The 19,104-nt window shown below is 35.8% G+C and overlaps 1 protein-coding gene across 1 annotated transcript; it reads right to left on the reverse strand.

The window, feature by feature from the left end:
• Positions 1-11,210: 11,210 nt before the first annotated feature.
• LOC113350621 lies at positions 11,211-12,445 on the reverse strand. Its single transcript, XM_026594758.1, has 3 exons — positions 11,599-12,445; positions 11,478-11,485; positions 11,211-11,336 (listed from the first exon to the last, which is right to left on the reverse strand). Exons 1-3 carry the CDS (start codon positions 12,443-12,445, stop codon positions 11,211-11,213), a joined length of 981 nt encoding a protein of 326 aa, XP_026450543.1.
• Positions 12,446-19,104: the final 6,659 nt, after the last annotated feature.

Genomic DNA, 19,104 nt, shown 5'->3' on the forward strand with positions numbered 1-19,104 from the left:
TTACAAATGCCCATGAAATGAAATTTATGGGAAGGTTCGTGTTTTTACTTATTTTTGATGGGAACCAGCAGTCATGCAGTTTATGGGGTTTAACTTGAAAAAGGACATCATGTTGTTGAAGTCTGTGGGTAATTACATGTAATCCGACTCCTACTTAATTATAATTATATACCACACTAATTAAGTCAATGATCTATAGATTCTATCTCACTCATTTTGTCTCTTTCTCTCTCAACACTTCAAGACCCCTCCTGGCAGTCTGGCACTGATCTTCATCACTGTCTTAATGGGGACATTGAATCATTTTCATAACTACAAAATAATGAGATAAGTTAAAGAAATAACAGGGTTATATGGGTATTGTATAATTGGCATTTGTTTGGTAAACCATCATCTAACTAAAACTTGGATCTATTTTATCTTTACAGGTATGTGAAACAACTTAATTAATATGGTGATCCCTTTCATGAGGTGATCATGGGTGTTGAACCTTTTTTTTTCTCTTCATAATACCTTAGGTTACATTCAAACTCCTTAAATTGAAGTGGATTTTGACAACTACAAGGTTCGAGCCCCTACCTCCTTAAATTGAAGTGGATTTTAGCAATTACAAGATTCGAATCCCTACCTTCCCAATGGAAGGGAGCATGTCAACCACCAAACCACTTGGTGATTGGCTTGAACTTTTGATATCCTAAAACCCGGAAGTCCCTTTTGGTTTATCATGGAAGATGGTGGGCTAAGCTTATAATTAAAATTTGGGTTCAATTCTTTTTTGACTTTCTTTTTCATGCAATAGGCAGGGTTAAACCCTTACCAACCTAGTCGATTTTAAAGAACACTTTAGCCATCAAGGAAAATACTCCACTTTATTAGGAATGCTATGATTTATTTCGCTAGGATTTTCTTTAGGTAGCCAAAAATAAAAAAATAATCGGACTCTAAAAAATCTTATGTAAATTGGAGATTTGGATTTAGAAAACTCAACCTAGATGGCCAGCTCCGACGTCTATTAAAATTTCAAACCAAGAAAACATTTCACGACTCCCGAAGCTAACATACCTACTAGGACTTAATACAAGTGTATTTAGTGGAAATTAGGAAAGATCGCATGTAAGTTTACAAAAACTGGCCGGTGTCACTATAGTACAGTGGCAAAATCATTGGGTGATGATACTAGTGACTTGAGTTCGAAACTCGCCAATACCAAATTCTTTACCGATTAAAAAAAATGTTTAGAGAGAATGTTACATTATAAATTCTAAACTAGAATGCTTTATAGGATGGGATTTGAAAGAATTTTGTGGAAAGTATACTGGGTTCGAAGTTCAAAAAATACAACATTTGGGAACTGTATTGACCTTGGTACCGAAGCCATAAATATAAACGTAATTGCACAAGTTTTAAAGAAATAATAACATATGTTTTCAAGATGAATACTACGAGACGATGAACGAAGTCAAGAAGATGCTCAGGAAACAATCATTACATTATCCTTCTTCAAGACATCTATTTTTGAAAAAAAACCAACATTTCGCATTCCAGCACCATTAAGACGCATGTACTCTGCGTCGGAACACGTAGTCTTTTCAACACATGCTATTAAACACCCATTTTAAAAGAATCAAAACGTTCACATAGTTTGAGAAAATCAACGTAACAGTTGGAGAAGACAACAAAACACATAAATAAGAGAAGACCACATAATTCGTCTACTCGCTTAGAAAAAAAGTAAGAATCCTTACCAATGTCAAAACATTTTCTTTGAACTAGTATGTAACCAAGGGAAAGACTAGTTGTAACTTCAACACTGTGTAATGCACAAAAAAATCTGGTTTTTTCCTATGCATACTCACTTCCAATTTCATAGTTTTCATCAATTAATCAACCACCTTACCATGAAAATATCTTGCTTTTGTTGAAAATAAAGGCATAGAGACAGAGAACAATGAGGAATAAAACGAAAGCAATAGAGAATTACACTGTCAATGATTGAAATAAAGAGTTTAGAATCATGTAACCATGTTTAGATATAAGCATATTGTGTTAATCACATTAGTGTACAAGTCCAAAACCGGGAACCTGAAGTATGCGTATCTGTATGCGTATTGGTGGTTACTGATGTCTGGGAAAGTATGCGTATCCGTATGCATACCGGCGGAAAGTTCACGTCCGTGAAAATCTGCTGGAGTTATGGAATGTGTTGAAGTATGCGCATGCATACGCGTACTGGCGTAACCAAACTCAAGTACGGCTACTCAAGTATGCGTACCCGTTTGCGTACTTGAATGGGTTACTTTCTAAAATCGGTTGTGTACATGAACTTAAACATTTATATAATAAGGAATGCAATCTTTGCAAACCGTGGCTATAATGTTCATGAATTGATTCAAGTGAGTCAAACCGATTTTGTTTCGATTGTGTTCTTGTATACTTTTATGAGAATATAGCAATTGAACGACTCTTTAACTAGTTTCATTTGAGTCATTTAAACTAGTTATAGATAAGATGAATATGGTTGATATGAGAGTTATCATATGGCTAACTTTGGTTGACCATTGTTGAGCCAACATGGGTGTACACGTTTGGGTACGGTTCATAAACCTAAATGAGGGTACATTTCATTTGTGTGTAACAAGCTAAGTTCGATCTAACTGTTGAAAGATATTAGATTGGTTGAATCAGGTTTTTCATCTAACAGTGAATGTTGAATGCTTTGTTACCAAGGTAACTTGGAATGCAAACTCTGATGTGAAAACTATGTAAAGGAGAACTATAGCAACTGGGAAACCTAATCCCCACACCTCCTGTGTGTTACTAGTTGCATAATCTAGAGTCTCCTTTAACCTTAGGTTTTCCTAAACCTTGTAGGTTAACGACTTGAAAGGCTTCATTAGGATTGTGAAGCCAAATACAACTATTTCTCATGTAGTTGCGTGTCCTGATCTTGCCCGATTATATCGTTTGAGTACTATCTTCTCTAGGATTTTCTCGAGATTAATTTTTCCGATAGGCAAGATAAAACGTGATCACAAACATCTTCGTCTCATCGTTTGTGATTCCACAATATTTAGTTTCGCCATCATACGATTTAGATTATTGTGAGGTGATTAATAATACTAAGCTTTTCTTCGGGAATATAAGTTTGGTTTGTCAATTGGTTCCTGTTCACCTTGATTTATCAAAAGACGGAACAAAAACTCTTGGGTATTTCTATGGGATACAAATTTATTCAATCTATAGACTTTTTTGTGTGAAACATATTTGTTTATCAAGTCTTCGACTTTGGGTCGTAGCAACTTTTGGTTGTGGGTGAGATCAACTAAGGGAATCAAGTGCGTAGTATCCTGTTGGGATCAGAGACTAAGTAGCGCAACTGTACCTTGAATCAGTGTGAGATTGATTAGGGTTCAACTACAGTCCAGTCTGAAGTTCATTGGTAGTAGGCTAGTGTCTGTAGCGGCTTAATATAGTTTGGTGTTCAATCTGGACTAGGTCCCGGGGTTTTTCTGCATTTGCGGTTTCCTCGTTAACAAAATTCTGGTGTCTGCGTTATTTCTTTTCCGCCTTATATTTTGTTATATAATTGAAATATCATAGGTTGTGCGTTAATATCAATCAATTAGAATATCTAACCTTTGGTTGTTGATTTATATTGATTGACACTTGAACATTGGTCTTTGGTACCGTTCAAGTTAACTCCTTTTATATCCAATCGGGCTCGCAGATTTCTATTTGTTGATTGCGGATTGAATTAAGAGTTACAGATATTAAACTCTTTGATATACTTTTATCCAGACTGAGTCTGACTGTCTAGTTGATTCTCTAGAAATGTATTAGAGTAAGACCTTTCATATTTCCAAACGAATTGTTGGGTGTGGTTGTTAGACCCTCGCTTTTTCAGTTGGTACCAGAGAAGGCAAACACATTAAAGAACTTATAAGTCTGTGTTTGTATAAATACGAGGATGGACGATATTATCTCTGATAAACGCATCGCCAGAAATAAAAATTTTGTTTCTATAAAGTCTATTAAAGAGAAAGATTTGTCAATCTCGAATATAGAAGAACCTTGTGTTCCAAGGAAACAAACATACATTGACAAGTGTTACCCTGACTACCTTACTGACGAGTCTGACTCTGAAGTTAAAAGGAATACAACGAAAGAGAGTACAGTGATTCTGAAACTTGTTAGAATCCAGGATGATAAAGTCAATCGGTTGAAACACAAAGTCAGTGTCCTTGTTGGTATGGTAAATGAGCGTGACTCTCTTCTAAAATCCTTTGTGAGGAAAACACCTCTGTATGTCCTTCATAGAACTCTCATGAGGAAAAACTCATAGAGGATGATTTGGAAATTAAACTTCTTTTGAGTAAACTCTCTATTCAAGAATGTTCCAAAGAGTCCGATATACGAACTGCTTCTGACATAACTGAAAAAACTTTTGGTTCAGAAGAAAAATCAAAATCCCTTCCTGTTGAGAAAGATGTGCCTATGAGGTCCTCTAATCAAGGAATGTCCACATCACATGGAAGGAAGAAACCCCCCAACGATGGTGTTGAGTTTGTTCTGTCTAGTCACTCAGGTGATCAAAAGATGTGTCTTCTTTGTAATTCAAAAGGTCATGTTGAACAAAGGAAGAAATCTAGGTTGACTGAAAAATCGATTATTCGTCTTCAACACACCTTAGATTTAATTCTCAAAGGTGTAACTGACATTCATATGCCTAAACCAATTGGTTTCAGTACTTTCCATGTGTATTGTACCAGGAAAGTCAGTTCGAGATGTTCTTCAAATATTCAAAAACTTAACAAACTCCCCAACGCCTTTCGTTCGAGAAGTACTCAAGGATCTTCTTCGATTAAAAAGGGAGAGTATGTTGTTCTCGATGTGGAAAAGGTACCAAAAGAAGGAAGCAAAAATGGCAAACTGAAATATGATCTAAAAATGATAATTAAAGGATACAATGAGATCATTAACAGGTTGTTAAATCGCCCTGGTCAAACTACTTCGGGTAAGAATAGAAACTATGCATGGTATTTTGATGATAGCAAATTTTATGAAAACTTTTCACATCATAACGGTTTTTCCTCAAAGATCAGGAGAAAGAGATTTAACCGTAAAAAACGGTCATTTGATGAGCTCAAGGCTCATACTTGTGCTAATTAGTCACAAGGTTGAAATCTCACTCACAAAAATGCTGGTTGAGTGAGATATAGTCAGGTATACTTGATGGCAAAGTGTTTTATGACTCTCTAGCTATTTTATTATCGCTCTTAGCTGGATTATCAATCACAAACACTTTTGCATAAGTATTTATGTTTGTCTTGTCAAGCTTTTGATTTCTTAAATTATTTTTGAAATTTTTTGCTTCAAAAATTGCTACTCTTATGCTCTAAATTTTCTCTCATATGAGTATACAAAATTTATTGAGCTAAGATCTGTGAAATTTCTCACATAGGCAAACATTCTTTGTTGAAAAGTTTTTTTAATTGAGTCTTTCTCTTCTTGAGTTGTTTGTGGATAAAGGGCCAAGTTTGTATTCGTACGGGTATCCTTGTTATATGTTACAGACCGACTTTAGAAACCCTAATCTCCTGGTTCTAGTGAAACCTTTTAAATACCAAACCCTGTTTAAGAAGTACGCATACTTAGGCTGCGTTTTCGTCAAGAATGGCTTCTCCGTCGGGAACTTGTAATTTTCCAAGAGGATTTCTTGATAAGGGTTATTGTCTCGAAGAGAAGGATGAAAATTCTCTAGTGGAAGTTGATGATACATCTTCTCAATATCCTGATAACTTCTCATATTTTGAGGATATGATGAAGAGATTTCTAATGAAGTTGTTCAAAACTTTATCGATCAGTTTAATGATGCAAAGAAGTTACTAGTTAACACTCTCAAAGATCTTGATGGGTTAAGAACCGAGTTGATAAATGTCAACTCTGAAATTGCTCTTATGAGGACACGACTTAAGGATCGCGTCAATGCCGTGTATGAAGATACTGTCAACTCTGTCAGTAAAAAACTTGAAGGTCTAGGTACCAGTGAAGCCTCCGTACCTGAACTCTGATCTCTGCCTGAGAAGTGTTTTTGATTTTTAGAATTGTTATTTTTGTCTAGGAAACTTCTTATGAGAATTTTTATTCTTGTTTAGAAGGATTACTAGGGTTTGGAATAGTCAGTATTGTGATTACACATAGGTAGTTCCAAACGTTTTTTCATCTTCATTGTTTTTAGATTTATTTATTTAAATTCTAAGTTATTTGTAAGATGATGTTTGCAATTTTAATCATTATGGTTTTATATATTGCAAATTGTTATGGGATATGTTGTTTACGTCCGTGAACCTTGACTGTCCCATACTTGTTCAAAAATTATCTCTATTATATGTCGGTATGAAAGTATTGATAAAAGATATAATGAACTTTTGACAAACAAAAGTTATGCCTTTTATGTCATTATGAAAATATTGATAGAAGAAAGGATGAAATTTTTTTTACAAGAATTGTCTATTTTATGTCATTGTGCAAATGGTGATGGAAAATAGAGTGATTTCTTGTTTATTCCGCAGTAGTGATCTTCCCGGATCCACATCTTTGTGTTTTTACTGTGTTGCTCCGTAAGTTCTCTTATGTCGTGCATGTGAAATTGAATTGATCATCTTGTGTGGTTAATTCTATTGATTTTTTGGATACAAATTCATGTTTTCATGTGATTTGGTTATATCCAATGAAATCCTTTTTTTCTTGTAAAAGCAAGGTCGCCTTTGTTGTTCTCTCGGGAATGACATTTTATGGAGGAGAGTTCATTTATGAACTTGTGCTTAATCGCCATATCTTTGTGGGGAGTGCGGCTGTGGAATTTTATAGGGGTTATCTTGTATCTTTATAAACTCCTTGATGAATGCATTTAGCTTCGGCTTTATGATTGCATCTAAATTTGTTGGTATGTTTCTTCTCTTTTGGTCATGAAGAATCTCTATGGAAATTTCACTAGGATCCCACTAGGTTTCGTAACTTTGCCAATTTTATTGACAAAAAGGGGGAGAATCAATAAGTAATTTCATAGTACAAATACATATGGTTTATGGATCATTATATAAGGAGGAGTGTTTTTCATATTGAGATGATGTATTGACTAAGGGGGAGTAATACATATCACCGTAGTATTATTGTCAAAGTTGTGATGCAATTGAACTTTGATGTTGTGTAATAATACTATGAAACTGTATAACAATGATAAAGAGCATTTGTTTTCTTATTGTTATCGCTGCGGATCCTCAACAACGATGATATTAAACTTACAACCTTTGGAATCATTGGAGTACTTGGAAGTGACGAAGATTTCGAGTAATGTTGAAGATGCCAAGGAGATCAAGCATTTGGATGAGAAGCTACAAAGTTTTTATTTATTTTGTAATCCATATGTATTAATAGTTTTGTCACTAAAATTGACAAAGGGGGAGATTGTTAAAGCATTGCTCGGTCGAACTCGCATGCGTTGCTATCTCAAGCGTGTTTGTCAATGTTAGTGATCAAAACTATGATTCTTGGTTTCTAGCCTATTTAGATGTCTCAGAATTAGGACATATATTGTGTAGTTGAGATTTATACTTCACGGCGTTCATCTCTTGAAGACGAATAACTACTAAGGGGAGCTTGTGGAACTTCATCGACAAAAGGTATGTGGAGACTGAAACCTATCTATCACTTGGAAAGTCTATTTCTACTCTATCTCCAATATTGAGACATAAGTCGTGTTACAATATAGTTTTTCATTATACACATTTGAGATTTCAAGCTGAGTTTATCTCGCTTATATATCTCTCGGAATATGTGTTGGTACTGGCGTAACCAAACTCAAGTACGAGTACTCAAGTATGCGTACCCGTCTGCGTACTTGAGTGGGTTACTTTCTAAAATCGGTTGTGTACATGAACTTAAACATTTATATAATAAGAAATGCAATCTTTGTAAACCGTGGCTATAATGTTCATGAATTGATTCAAGTGAGTCAAACATTTATATAATATAGCAATTGAACGACTCTTTAACTAGTTTCATTTGAGTCATTTGAACTAGTTATGGACAAGATGAATATGGTTGATATGAGAGTTATCATATGGCTAACTTCGGTTGATCATTGTTGAGCCAACATGAGTATACACGTTTGGGTACGGTTCATAAAATTAAATGAGGGTACATTTCATTTGTGTGTAACAAGCTAAGTTCGATCTAACAGTCGAAAGATATTAGCTTTGTTGAATCAGGTTTTTCTCTAACGGTGAATGTTGAACGCTTTGTTACCAAGGTAACTTGGAATGCAAACCCTGATTTGAAAACTATATAAAGGAAAACTCTAGCAACTGGGAAACCTAATCCCCACACCTGATGTGTATTACTAGTTGCATAAGCTATAGTCGATTCTCCTTTAACCTTAGGTTTTCCTAAACCTTGTAGGTTAACGACTTGAAAGACTTCATTGGGATTGTGAAGCCAGACCCAACTATTTCTCTTGTAGTTGCGTGTTCTGATCTTGCCCGATTCTATCGTTTGAGTACTATCTTCTCTATGATTTACTCGAGATTAATTTCTCCGATAGGCAAGATAAAACGTGATCACAAACATCTCCGTCTCATCGTTTATTATTCCACAATATCTAGTTTCGCCATTATACGATTTAGATTATTATGAGGTAATTGATAATACTAAGCCGTTATCCGGGAATATAAGTTTGGTTTGTCAATTGGTTCCTGTTCACCTTAATTTATCAAAAGACGGAACAAAAACTCTTGGGTATTTCTATGGGAGACAGATTTATTCAATCTATAGACTTTCTGTGTGAGACAAATTTGTTTATCAAGTCTTCGACTTTGGGTCGTAGCAACTTTTGGTTGTGGGTGAGATCAACTAAGGGAATCAAGTGCGTAGTATCCTGCTGGGATCAGAGACGTAAGGAGCGCAACTGTACCTTGACTCAGTGTGAGATTGATTAGGGTTCAACTACAGTCCAATCCGAAGTTCATTGGTAGTAGGCTAGTGTCTGTAGCGGCTTAATACAATGTGGTGTTCAATCTGGACTAGGTCCCGGGGTTTATCTGCATTTTCGGTTTCCTCGTTAACAAAATTCTGGTGTCTGTGTTATTTCTTTTCCGCATTATATTTTGTTATATAATTGAAATATCACGGGTTGTGCGTTAAGATCAATCAATCAGAATATCCAATCTTTGGTTGTTGATTTGCATTGATTGACACTTGAACATTGGTCTTTGGTACCGTTCAAGTTATATTCAATCGGGCTCGCAGATTTCTATTTGTTGATTGCGGATTGAATTAAGATTAGAGATATTAAACTCTTTGATATACTTTTATCTAGATTGAGTCTGACTGTCTAGTTGATTCTCTAAAAAGTGTATTAGAGTAAGTCCTCTCAGATTTCCAAATGAATTGTTGGATGTGGTTGTTAGACCCCCGCTTTTTCAGTCCAACGCTAGACACTCCATGACGATGGGTTAATCCCAGCGCAAACCTTACGGCACCGACCTACTACCGGAGCCACCTTAATGCTAGCAGCAGAACCATCAATGATATCGCTGTCCTAATGCTAACACTAATCCAAGTTATGGCGCTGGTACCTCTACTGTCACAGTGTGACCTAATGCCAACGCCATCCTTTGCTCTTACCACAACATCAAGCACTTCATTCTAATCAGATGTATCTCAAGTATGAGCTACCTACTTGGCATCCTGATCTACAAATATTCTACATGTGTGCCTCTCAACTGAGATCACTTAAAGACACCGCCGTTGGTAATCCATATCTATACTGAGTACCCAGATTACAACTCACCGGCTTTGAACGCAACGTTCACATCCTATCACTGAGAGCTCAACGCTCACATCCTATTGCTTAGAGCTCATCCCCCACAACCTATCATCAAAGCTCAATGCTCAAATCATGTCAATACGGTCTCCTCCTAGACTTACGAAAATTTAATTTCTTTTAATAAACTTACTATTTTCATTAGACTTGACATATTAGACATGACTCCACCGCTATCTCCATGACCATCATTTCTCCAGCTCTTCACAACTTCCACTACTTACGACTTACGAGGAATCAGTGTCTGTTCACTACAACTATAATTAAATGACTTTAATTATGGGTCACTTCGGTAAAGATGTATACAAAAATATAAAAAATGCAGAGTTGCAATTCCCGTCGAACGAAAAATAAAAACTACTTCCTTTATCTTAGTCAGATGGTTTATAAGCCAAAATATATCCTATGTAATTTTTAATACTCACTATTAGAGACGCTTAGAGCATCTCTAATAGTGGGTGTAAAAAATCCTATGTGGTTAAGACTTTTATGTAGGAGATTATACATATATAGTAAATATAGGACCCTCATAGTTAAAAATCCATCTCTAGTAGTAAAGGGTTTAATCCTTCGAATATTTTATATGACAAGATCTTAACGGTTTCTTTTTCTTTACCTAATTTCGAAAAAACTAAAATAATTGAAAATACGACGTGGAGATGCAAGTGAAGGTGTAAATAAGAATTTCTTTAACACCTTCATATTTATCTCATCCCTCCTATTTTGTACGATCCAATTATTGGAGATGGATTTATGTTAATTGGGAGTCTAAAATCTTACGTGTTATGGAAAGCAAAAAGATCCATCCTCTATCGAAGATGCTCTTAGAGAGTCGGAGACCATTCAAAATTTTGTAAGGAAATAGAACCCAGATGGGCTTGGTTGCTTAGTCTATTCAAAATTTCAAGATTCATGAACGCTTGCACAATGCTCATTGCTGGTGCTGGATCATGTTCATTCGTTTGTCTAAGGGGACAACGGGCTGTCATCATGTCAGCTGTTTAGAGCCCAATCAAAAGACCATTTCTTGGTGAAGAAATTTAACTTTGTAGGCTCCATAGGCGGCATTCAAGTTGCACTTCCATCCTGAGCACATACCAAAGATGGTTAGCGGTTGAAATTAGCTGTGCCTGAGATGTGAGAGGCAGTGTCTCCCTTGGGACATTGAATCTACTCTTGATGATCTTAACCGGCAGCATATTTTCTTTTAACCTTTTCCTCAACCTCAATTGGCAAAGATTGAATCATTTGACTAAGTGCACAAAAAATGCCGTGGGTTGCAGAACTTTTGAAGGGGTCATCCAAATTCAATGTTTGAATTATCCCTCTACACTGGAGCTGGAGTTAAGAATATGTAATCACTAATCAGTGCAGCTCCATCATATTTAGCATATAAGTCCGTCTCAAGCATTCCAGAGTCGCAACTTGCAATGATGATGATTATTACCTTGACCTGGTTTGCACAATCACAACAAGATCCAGCTTACCTGTAACGTCAACTTGTAAAAGAATTATGATCATAATTTGCTTGCAGAATTTCATTTACAAATTATTCAAAGAATACAAATGCAGGCCTATACAAATTACATCTCACTTCACTCACTAATAAACACCATGAATCAAAATCAAACAAAAGTAATCCAGCTTTTACTAGTGCGTGATAATATTAAGCAAAGAAACCCTAGTATTAATCAAACTTCTAAAGACTTTCTCACTTCCATTTTCAATCTCTTCAATACATTCATCTAAACATTCCAACTTTTCTAAAGCCTTGCTTCTCTCTTTTCTGTTTTTATCTCCTTCACCGTTAATTCTCAACTCAGATAAACTTTTAATGGCTTCTACAACTTCTTTGATTCCTTCTTCTTTGTCACTCGTTTTCTTTTTATTATTCCACAAGTTCTTCAGATTTTTCCAAGAATTTCTCTTAATTTCAATGGAAGAAGAAACTCCTTTAATCAAACACATTGTAACCATTTGTGTTACATCATTCACATCTCTAAGAACAATAGATAACTCAAAATCAGCAGAATTTGATTCCACCATTGTTGTTACAGGAATTAAATATTTTCCTGTAAATCTAACATTTGAAGATACAATTTTCATCATATCTTTATTCATTTTCTTTCTTTCTCTAGCATACAATGAAATCATTGATTCACTGTTTCTTCTTAAAGACATCTCTAGTTTCAACTGCTCCTCTTTTATTGAAACAATTGAAGCTCTAAAAATTCCATAAACATCGACGAACCGAAGATAATCTTCTAGAAGAGATTCAACCCATTCAGATCTACGACGAAATGAATCTCGTGTTTGTGATAGATGAAGTAGATCACCAAAAGAATCATGTACATTCTTAAGCATAGTCAAACCTTCATTCAGCCAAGCAGAAGTTTTCAAATTAGGATTTGCTTCCCAAATTTTGAGATTTTTAATTTCATCTTGAAGTTGAGAAATTAAGGGATGAGATCTACATGGAAGACTTGATGATCTTGTATGGTTAGTTTTTGGTGATGAAATTGGGTGTGAAAATGAAACACTTCTGCGAATTCTTGATGCCATTTTCGCTCTGAAAATGTAACTTTACAGAGGACTCTGTTTTTGCTTCTCTCTGTAGAAATTCAAGGGGTTTATAAAGGGAGGGAATTAGGGGAGTTGGATGGAAATTTTGTACTTTATTAGTGAAGTGTGCACGAGGGGGTTGACGGCTTAAGGGAACACCGATCCGGAAAATAATACAGGTGTCAGTATCGTGTGGTTTGTGGGGCTAACTAAGGAAGCTTGGTGAGGGGGGACACTTGTATTTACGAGTAGCTTATCAAGGTTTAGAGATTTGGGACCACAAGGGCTAACTATATAGAATAAGGAGACGAAAGTAATAGTTGCTAGTTGTAAAACGAGTATAAATGGCCAATCACTTCTCTCATATTTGAAGGGTCGTTGTTCGATGGAAGGATTAGGCATATCTTATTTTGAAAATTTGCACCTGTAACCTGTTAGGTTGGCTGAGTGCACGAGGCATGAATAGACTCTCCCACAGCCCATACTTAGGCCTATTCCGATATACAAGGTTAAAAAAACAATGTTTGGCATATCGGGTGGCATGACAAATCAGTTGCGCCATTATGGAAAAACAACTAAACAATAGAATACCTAGCGAATGGTATTAGTAAAAACGCTAGTGATAAAAAGATAAAGATTATATCGCTGGATATATTCATTATATCGCCAACGGTCGGATTAATATCGCAAACGGTTGACTCTATAGCGCCTATAAATACCGGACCACTCATACCTTTCACTTTCACACTTTCTCTTATGTTCTCTTTTTTCTCTTAAACATAATTTTTTTTAATTACTTCCGAAACAAATATGGGTAAAAAAATAAAAATAAAAAACAGAAAACTCAAAGGATCTACTTGCACGCAACCAGTGGATTAAATTATGTCGTGGATAAATAATATGAGTTTCAAAATGTTAGACAACTAGTCGGTGATGGTGCACTCTCTCTACACATATCTGGCCATCAAGAGCGAGTTAATTAAGCCAATCTAAAAGGTCGGTGGTCTGAGTTCCGTACGGTACTCCAGTGACTTCCCCATGTTGTTCAAGAGAGAGTCTGAAGATATCCTTGGTGGCATCTCGAAATCACAGGACTCAAATAATTCGAGCAATGGTGGAAGACTACAAATATGTTCTTTTTCGAAGATTTTGGATGCGGTAAGTTAATTTTTTCTTGCAATTAAATTTTTAGATTATGTTTTTTTGTTTTATAAAGTTCAACAGACTCTAATTATGAATATGTTGTTAAATAAGAGTTACACCATTAAATTTGTATATGTCAACGGGAATTCCATGTAAAGCAAACTTACTTCCATTTAATAGTCTAAATGGTTATCAGAAGATAGATCGAAAGAAAGACTCCCTTTATACTCAAATGATATAGAAGGATATAATGTATATAAACAAATAAAAGCACATAGTGGCTGGGTTGAAAAGTTTTGTACAACGTTATGCTAGGAATATGAATGAGTTAAGGTCAGATAACAAACCATATTTGTTTGCTTAGCATTATGATGAGCTCGAACGTTTGTTTGTATCGTGGAAAATAGGCCAATGTATATTTCCAGATGCTAGCTCAGTGATGTTAATTAGTTTTCTCGAAACATTATAAGATTTAGAGCAAGCACCAAGATATGACTGGGGACTCCAATTTTATCAGAAATTTGCATATCCCTCGGTAATTGCTCGACGCCAAAGATAGCTTAATGGTTTTTTTGGGAGTGTTGGAGGTCAGAACCAATATTTTTCACACTATTTATTTATTATTTTTACATGGAAAGTGTACTAAACAACAATATTATTATTTCATTATTGGTGGTATACATATTTCCACCTTTGTGAACCTTCTCTTCTCAATCCCACCAATGTTTTTCCGGTCATACGGAAGTACGATACCGAAAATTGAGAAAGAATACATATTGAAGATGGTCAACATATTATCATTGTTCAAAGGATTCAACAGTTATGTAGAATAAGCCTTAACCTTGTTTCCATGTCGCATCAAACGGTACATGAGTTCGAAGAAGAAGAAGCCCATAAAATGCTAGAGCTAAGCCTCAAGAGGATTGTGTTATACAATCCTGTTTCTGAAAAGGGTTTTTGGTATTATGATGAATGACTACTTCTTCAGTTGCAGAGAAGAACAGTGATATCCATCAACCCCTATCCAAGTGAAGAAATTTCTCGAGATGACTGGGAGAAATTGATAAGGGATTGGCATGAGTGAGAAGTAGCTGACAATTTTACCTAGGAGGCGAGTTCTAGAAATGACTACCTTTATTGGTTTAACACTACTTCCAAGCCCAATATTTCGATGCAACAAAATTTGGGTCGGATGGATTTCCCAGTTTTTGGTAATATTCCACTGGGTGATGAATTTCTTCCTTCCCAACCTCCCCACCAGAGACGGGCGACGCATTTGCATACCCTACTCAAGCGGGTTCATCGTCGATGCTGCCACATTTTCTTGGGATGTACAGACTGTAATTATATCTAGAGATATAGTTACTCATCCGATTGTTCCTGGTGTACTTGAACGGACGTATCCATACTGGGGGTGGATGCTACATCGGAGCAGTATCAAAACCAGTTGAACGATTAAACTACATGGATTTCAGAACTTCCACTTGACTCAGATGGAAACAAAGAGGGAAAGCATGATGTTTGAGATGAGTCTAGATACTCCGGTCATGCTGGTACAGAAGGTCGAAATCATGGTGTTACATGTCCAAGTCATGGTGGTAGAGGTTCGAGTCCTAGTGTGCGCTCAAGTAATGGTGGTAGAGGCATGATTCGTGGTGGTGGCGGTACAAGTGATGGTGGCAGAGGTATGAGTCCTACTGGATCAAGTCAACGAAGTTCTGGAATCGTCAAAGTGAAATAATTAGTTTAAGAATTCATCTATGCAGAATGTACCAGAAAGTTCTACTTTAAATGAAGTGTTAGATACTCAAGTAGTACGTGAAGGTGATGAAGACATTGATATGGATACAACTCCTGGACATCTGTTTAACCAATTGCCAACTGACGCTATGACTCCTGGTGGTGGTGTGAACATCGAAGCAGTTAGGCAAATGAATCTGTTTATCCCAATTGAGACATCAACATTTCAACCGTCTTAAGCTCATCCTCACCCATTTCAAGATTTGTATAATGTCCCCCTAAACGAACCCGTTGTTTTTCAAGGTTATAATGACGATTCTGAAAAAACTCAACCACCAAGTGAGTCTCAAGACGTGTAATTGGATTTTTTAGCCAACGATGAAATGGTGAGGAAAATGAGTAGTTTATGGATGTAATTTAATATAAGTATTTCTAATGTAATCTTCTTGTTTTATTAATGAAAAATATCTTTAGATTAATATTCAAATCAAAATTAGATTCCAATATTTCATTAAAAATGAACCGCAATTGCATTACATGATACATAATGAAAATGAAATCTCTGCACGTGAATCTTGTAGAGTTCGTAACATTCATCATGGTTAGACCAGGATGATCTAATCATGATAACCCAAGATGATCTAATTTTAGTTTTTCGATTGATAACCCAGGACGATCCCCTTCTATCCTACATAATTTGTGCATACTTTCTCACTTCGTTATTAATGAAACAATAACGAGGTTCAAGACACTCTTTAGTTCTTCTTGAATTTACATGACTTAACATCATACATCTTTGAAACACAATTTCCCATAAATTAAAAGTTGTTAGATTGAAATCTCCATCGCTTACAACTGAAATCCAACATCTAATTTGAGAAACATCTTCTTCTCGAGTGAAGCGAGTACTAGCCACGTCGTTTATGCAACCACTAGGCATGTTGAAATGAATTTGAAGTTTATTATGGTGTGAGTTGAAATGAATTTGAACTTGGGTATTCATAGGGGGAAATTGTAGCCGCTGGATGAGAAACTGTTGGGCGATGATTTAGTCAACGAGCGACAACAAGACTAGCGCCAGCGCTGGACTGACCATCGATCGATGTTAAGATCATATAGCGATGAAGATTCTATTGTTCGCTGGAAACTCCATCGTGTATGCCTATGTGGTATATTTGACACATTGACACATACATTTGTCATTTTAACATATCATACTGGATGCAAAAATAAAAAAATTTGCATTTCATATGTGCATATGAATAGGCCTTAAACAGTTCAAACGTTCAGCCGGTACAGTACATACGTACTTGCTAGAACGTAGTTACTACCACTTGTGTAAATCAGGACCACTCTATTAGATGCCTCAAGATGTGTGCACTACATGCACGAGATGATCATGCAGCACTTGATATTAAATCTATAAAATCAAATCAAAATGAGGATTCTGTATTACGTGTATTCCAGCAGCATTTGGTGATGCGTGCATCCTAAACGTGTTCATCAGCCTAATAAATTCAAAACTAATTAATTTAAAAACCCGATAATTAAGAGAACAGAACAGAAGAAACAAATTAGTATAGAAAGGCCTTCTAGCTAGCTTCTCTTTCGTTCGTATACCACCAGTACAACAAGTAGTTGTACCTCTGACATATATATCGTGGTTGTATTTTTAACATCAAAGCGTGGGGAGGATCCATGGCCAACCATGCCATTTCCTTCCTCTTTTGTCGTTCAAAGTTAACATCAAAGCACACGCTAAGACAAACAAGCATCAATGTGTCTTTCAAACAGTTTGAAAGGGTACTCGTGTATACAGAGTTCAACTGATCAACTTGTTTCCGAGTGATTACTATTAAAACTATAGCCAATTAAGTGATCGATCGCCATATATAAAATGTAGTTAAGGAGTACCAAATAATCAGCAGTCTGCAGTATCACCAATAATTAGCCGAGATTAACCATGGACTAGGGATATGAGTAATTTAGAACAAAAGAATTAAGAAGTTCTTAGTTTTTTTTTTATCAGTGAAAATAATAAGTTGCAAATTCCACATATCCTAGTCCATGGTTAACTTTTTCGGAAAATGGGTCATTTGTCCAAATATTTTTAAAACACGGTTCAAATGGACGAGTAGAATTTAATACGGGTGAAATGGACACAAAAAAATAGAAAGAATGAAACTGGATTCATCCTGGCTTAAACTTAGAAAAGGGTGAGGATGAAACTGGTTGCATCCTGATATAAATAAAAAATAAGAAAAAATATTTGAAAATGGGCAGGATGAAACTGTTTACATCCTGGCTATTTTTAATTTTTTTTTCCATTTAAACAGTATCAAATTTTACATGTCTTTTTCCCCTAGAAATTATTGATTTTAATCTTTTTAACCAATTTTATGTAACTTTTTTTTGGGTGTGCGGATCCAGTTAAATATGTGTCCGCTTACAGCAACAACGTCCAAATCAACGGGAGAAGCTCTCATATACCGTACTTATTATTAATCAATAACCAGATAAGAAACTACTCAAATTAATCGCCAAAGACAACTAGAATAAGAAACATTATCGTTCAGAAAACACAGACATCTAAGCTTAACTTGTGTAGACTCCACCTCACATCTTCAAGATTCAAGAAATAGATTATTACTTACGGGTGACCTCTCTAGAACTGTACATCACGCTACACAATTGTACTTGCATGGTTATGTCTCTTCTCATAGATAAAATAAAAGACATCATTTTAATATATGAGGTGCACACACTTATAAAATAATTTATGCAGGGCCTGAAATTGAAAAGGGTGTACACATTTGAGGACACTATTGATTAGCAGACATTACAGATTGGCAAGCTAGAACTTGTCCTTAGATCTCTGATCTCTAACTGCAAGTTGCATTGACTCTTCATTGCCTCCCTAGCAGTTTGTTTTTAGTTTAACAATATCCTTAGAAAAGGAAAAAGATCAAGGTTGCTTGCCTTGGTTCCTCTAAGAACAAATTAAACCGAGAAACTAACACATCCACCGGAGTACAATAAGTTGGAACACAAACTAACCACTCCTATGTAAGCAGCCACACAAAATGAAAAACAGATTTACTTGGGAGAACCAGCCCAAGACAAACAACTAAACAAGGCCACAGGCCTCAAAGCCTAATATAATAACAAACACACGGATTGTCATGCAGCTCAAAGCTCATGCAAGCATATGAACAGTCTGTGGTCTGCACACTAGTTAGCTATTTTCCAAAATGTACTTCAAGCAGTTAAGCATGTACTTGTATAACTATAGTTTGTCATACATACGGATCTGCATATAATGTCTGTCAGATACCCCATCTGGAAAATCGAAATGTCATTGAGGCCACCATGTTGCCCTCGTTACCTCGCTAGCTAGCATGCACAGTAACTGCCTAACTAGCTTAAATTCGATCATGAACTGGAGGATCCAAGCTGGTGTTACGGACAGTTAATCTGTTTTTTTCTTAATAAATTCAGATGATTTTGTCAGCCTTTTGATTTTGATCAGCGTTTATTTGATTTTATATTAACTGAACTGAAGTACTGGAACTATAATGGCTGATGTACTTCTTTGTAAGTGAACTGGACGGATGAATTTTTTTATTTATTTTACTTTTGCATTAACTTTGACCTAACTGTACTACAAAATCGATTTGGCAGCCCACTCTACACAAGCTGTGATGCCAATTAAGTGGGAAAGATTTCCCCAAGTGATTGCACACCTTAATGAGAAGCGTTCGTATTTGATTTTGTGT

This window comes from Papaver somniferum, chromosome 2 (genome assembly GCF_003573695.1).
Source record: "Papaver somniferum cultivar HN1 chromosome 2, ASM357369v1, whole genome shotgun sequence".
Lineage (NCBI taxonomy): Eukaryota > Viridiplantae > Streptophyta > Magnoliopsida > Ranunculales > Papaveraceae > Papaver > Papaver somniferum.

Coding starts and splice junctions, on each gene's coding strand:
- LOC113350621 (XM_026594758.1), bottom strand. CDS start 12,445: ATGGCATCAAGAATTCGCAGAAGTGTTTCATTTTCACACCCAATTTCA.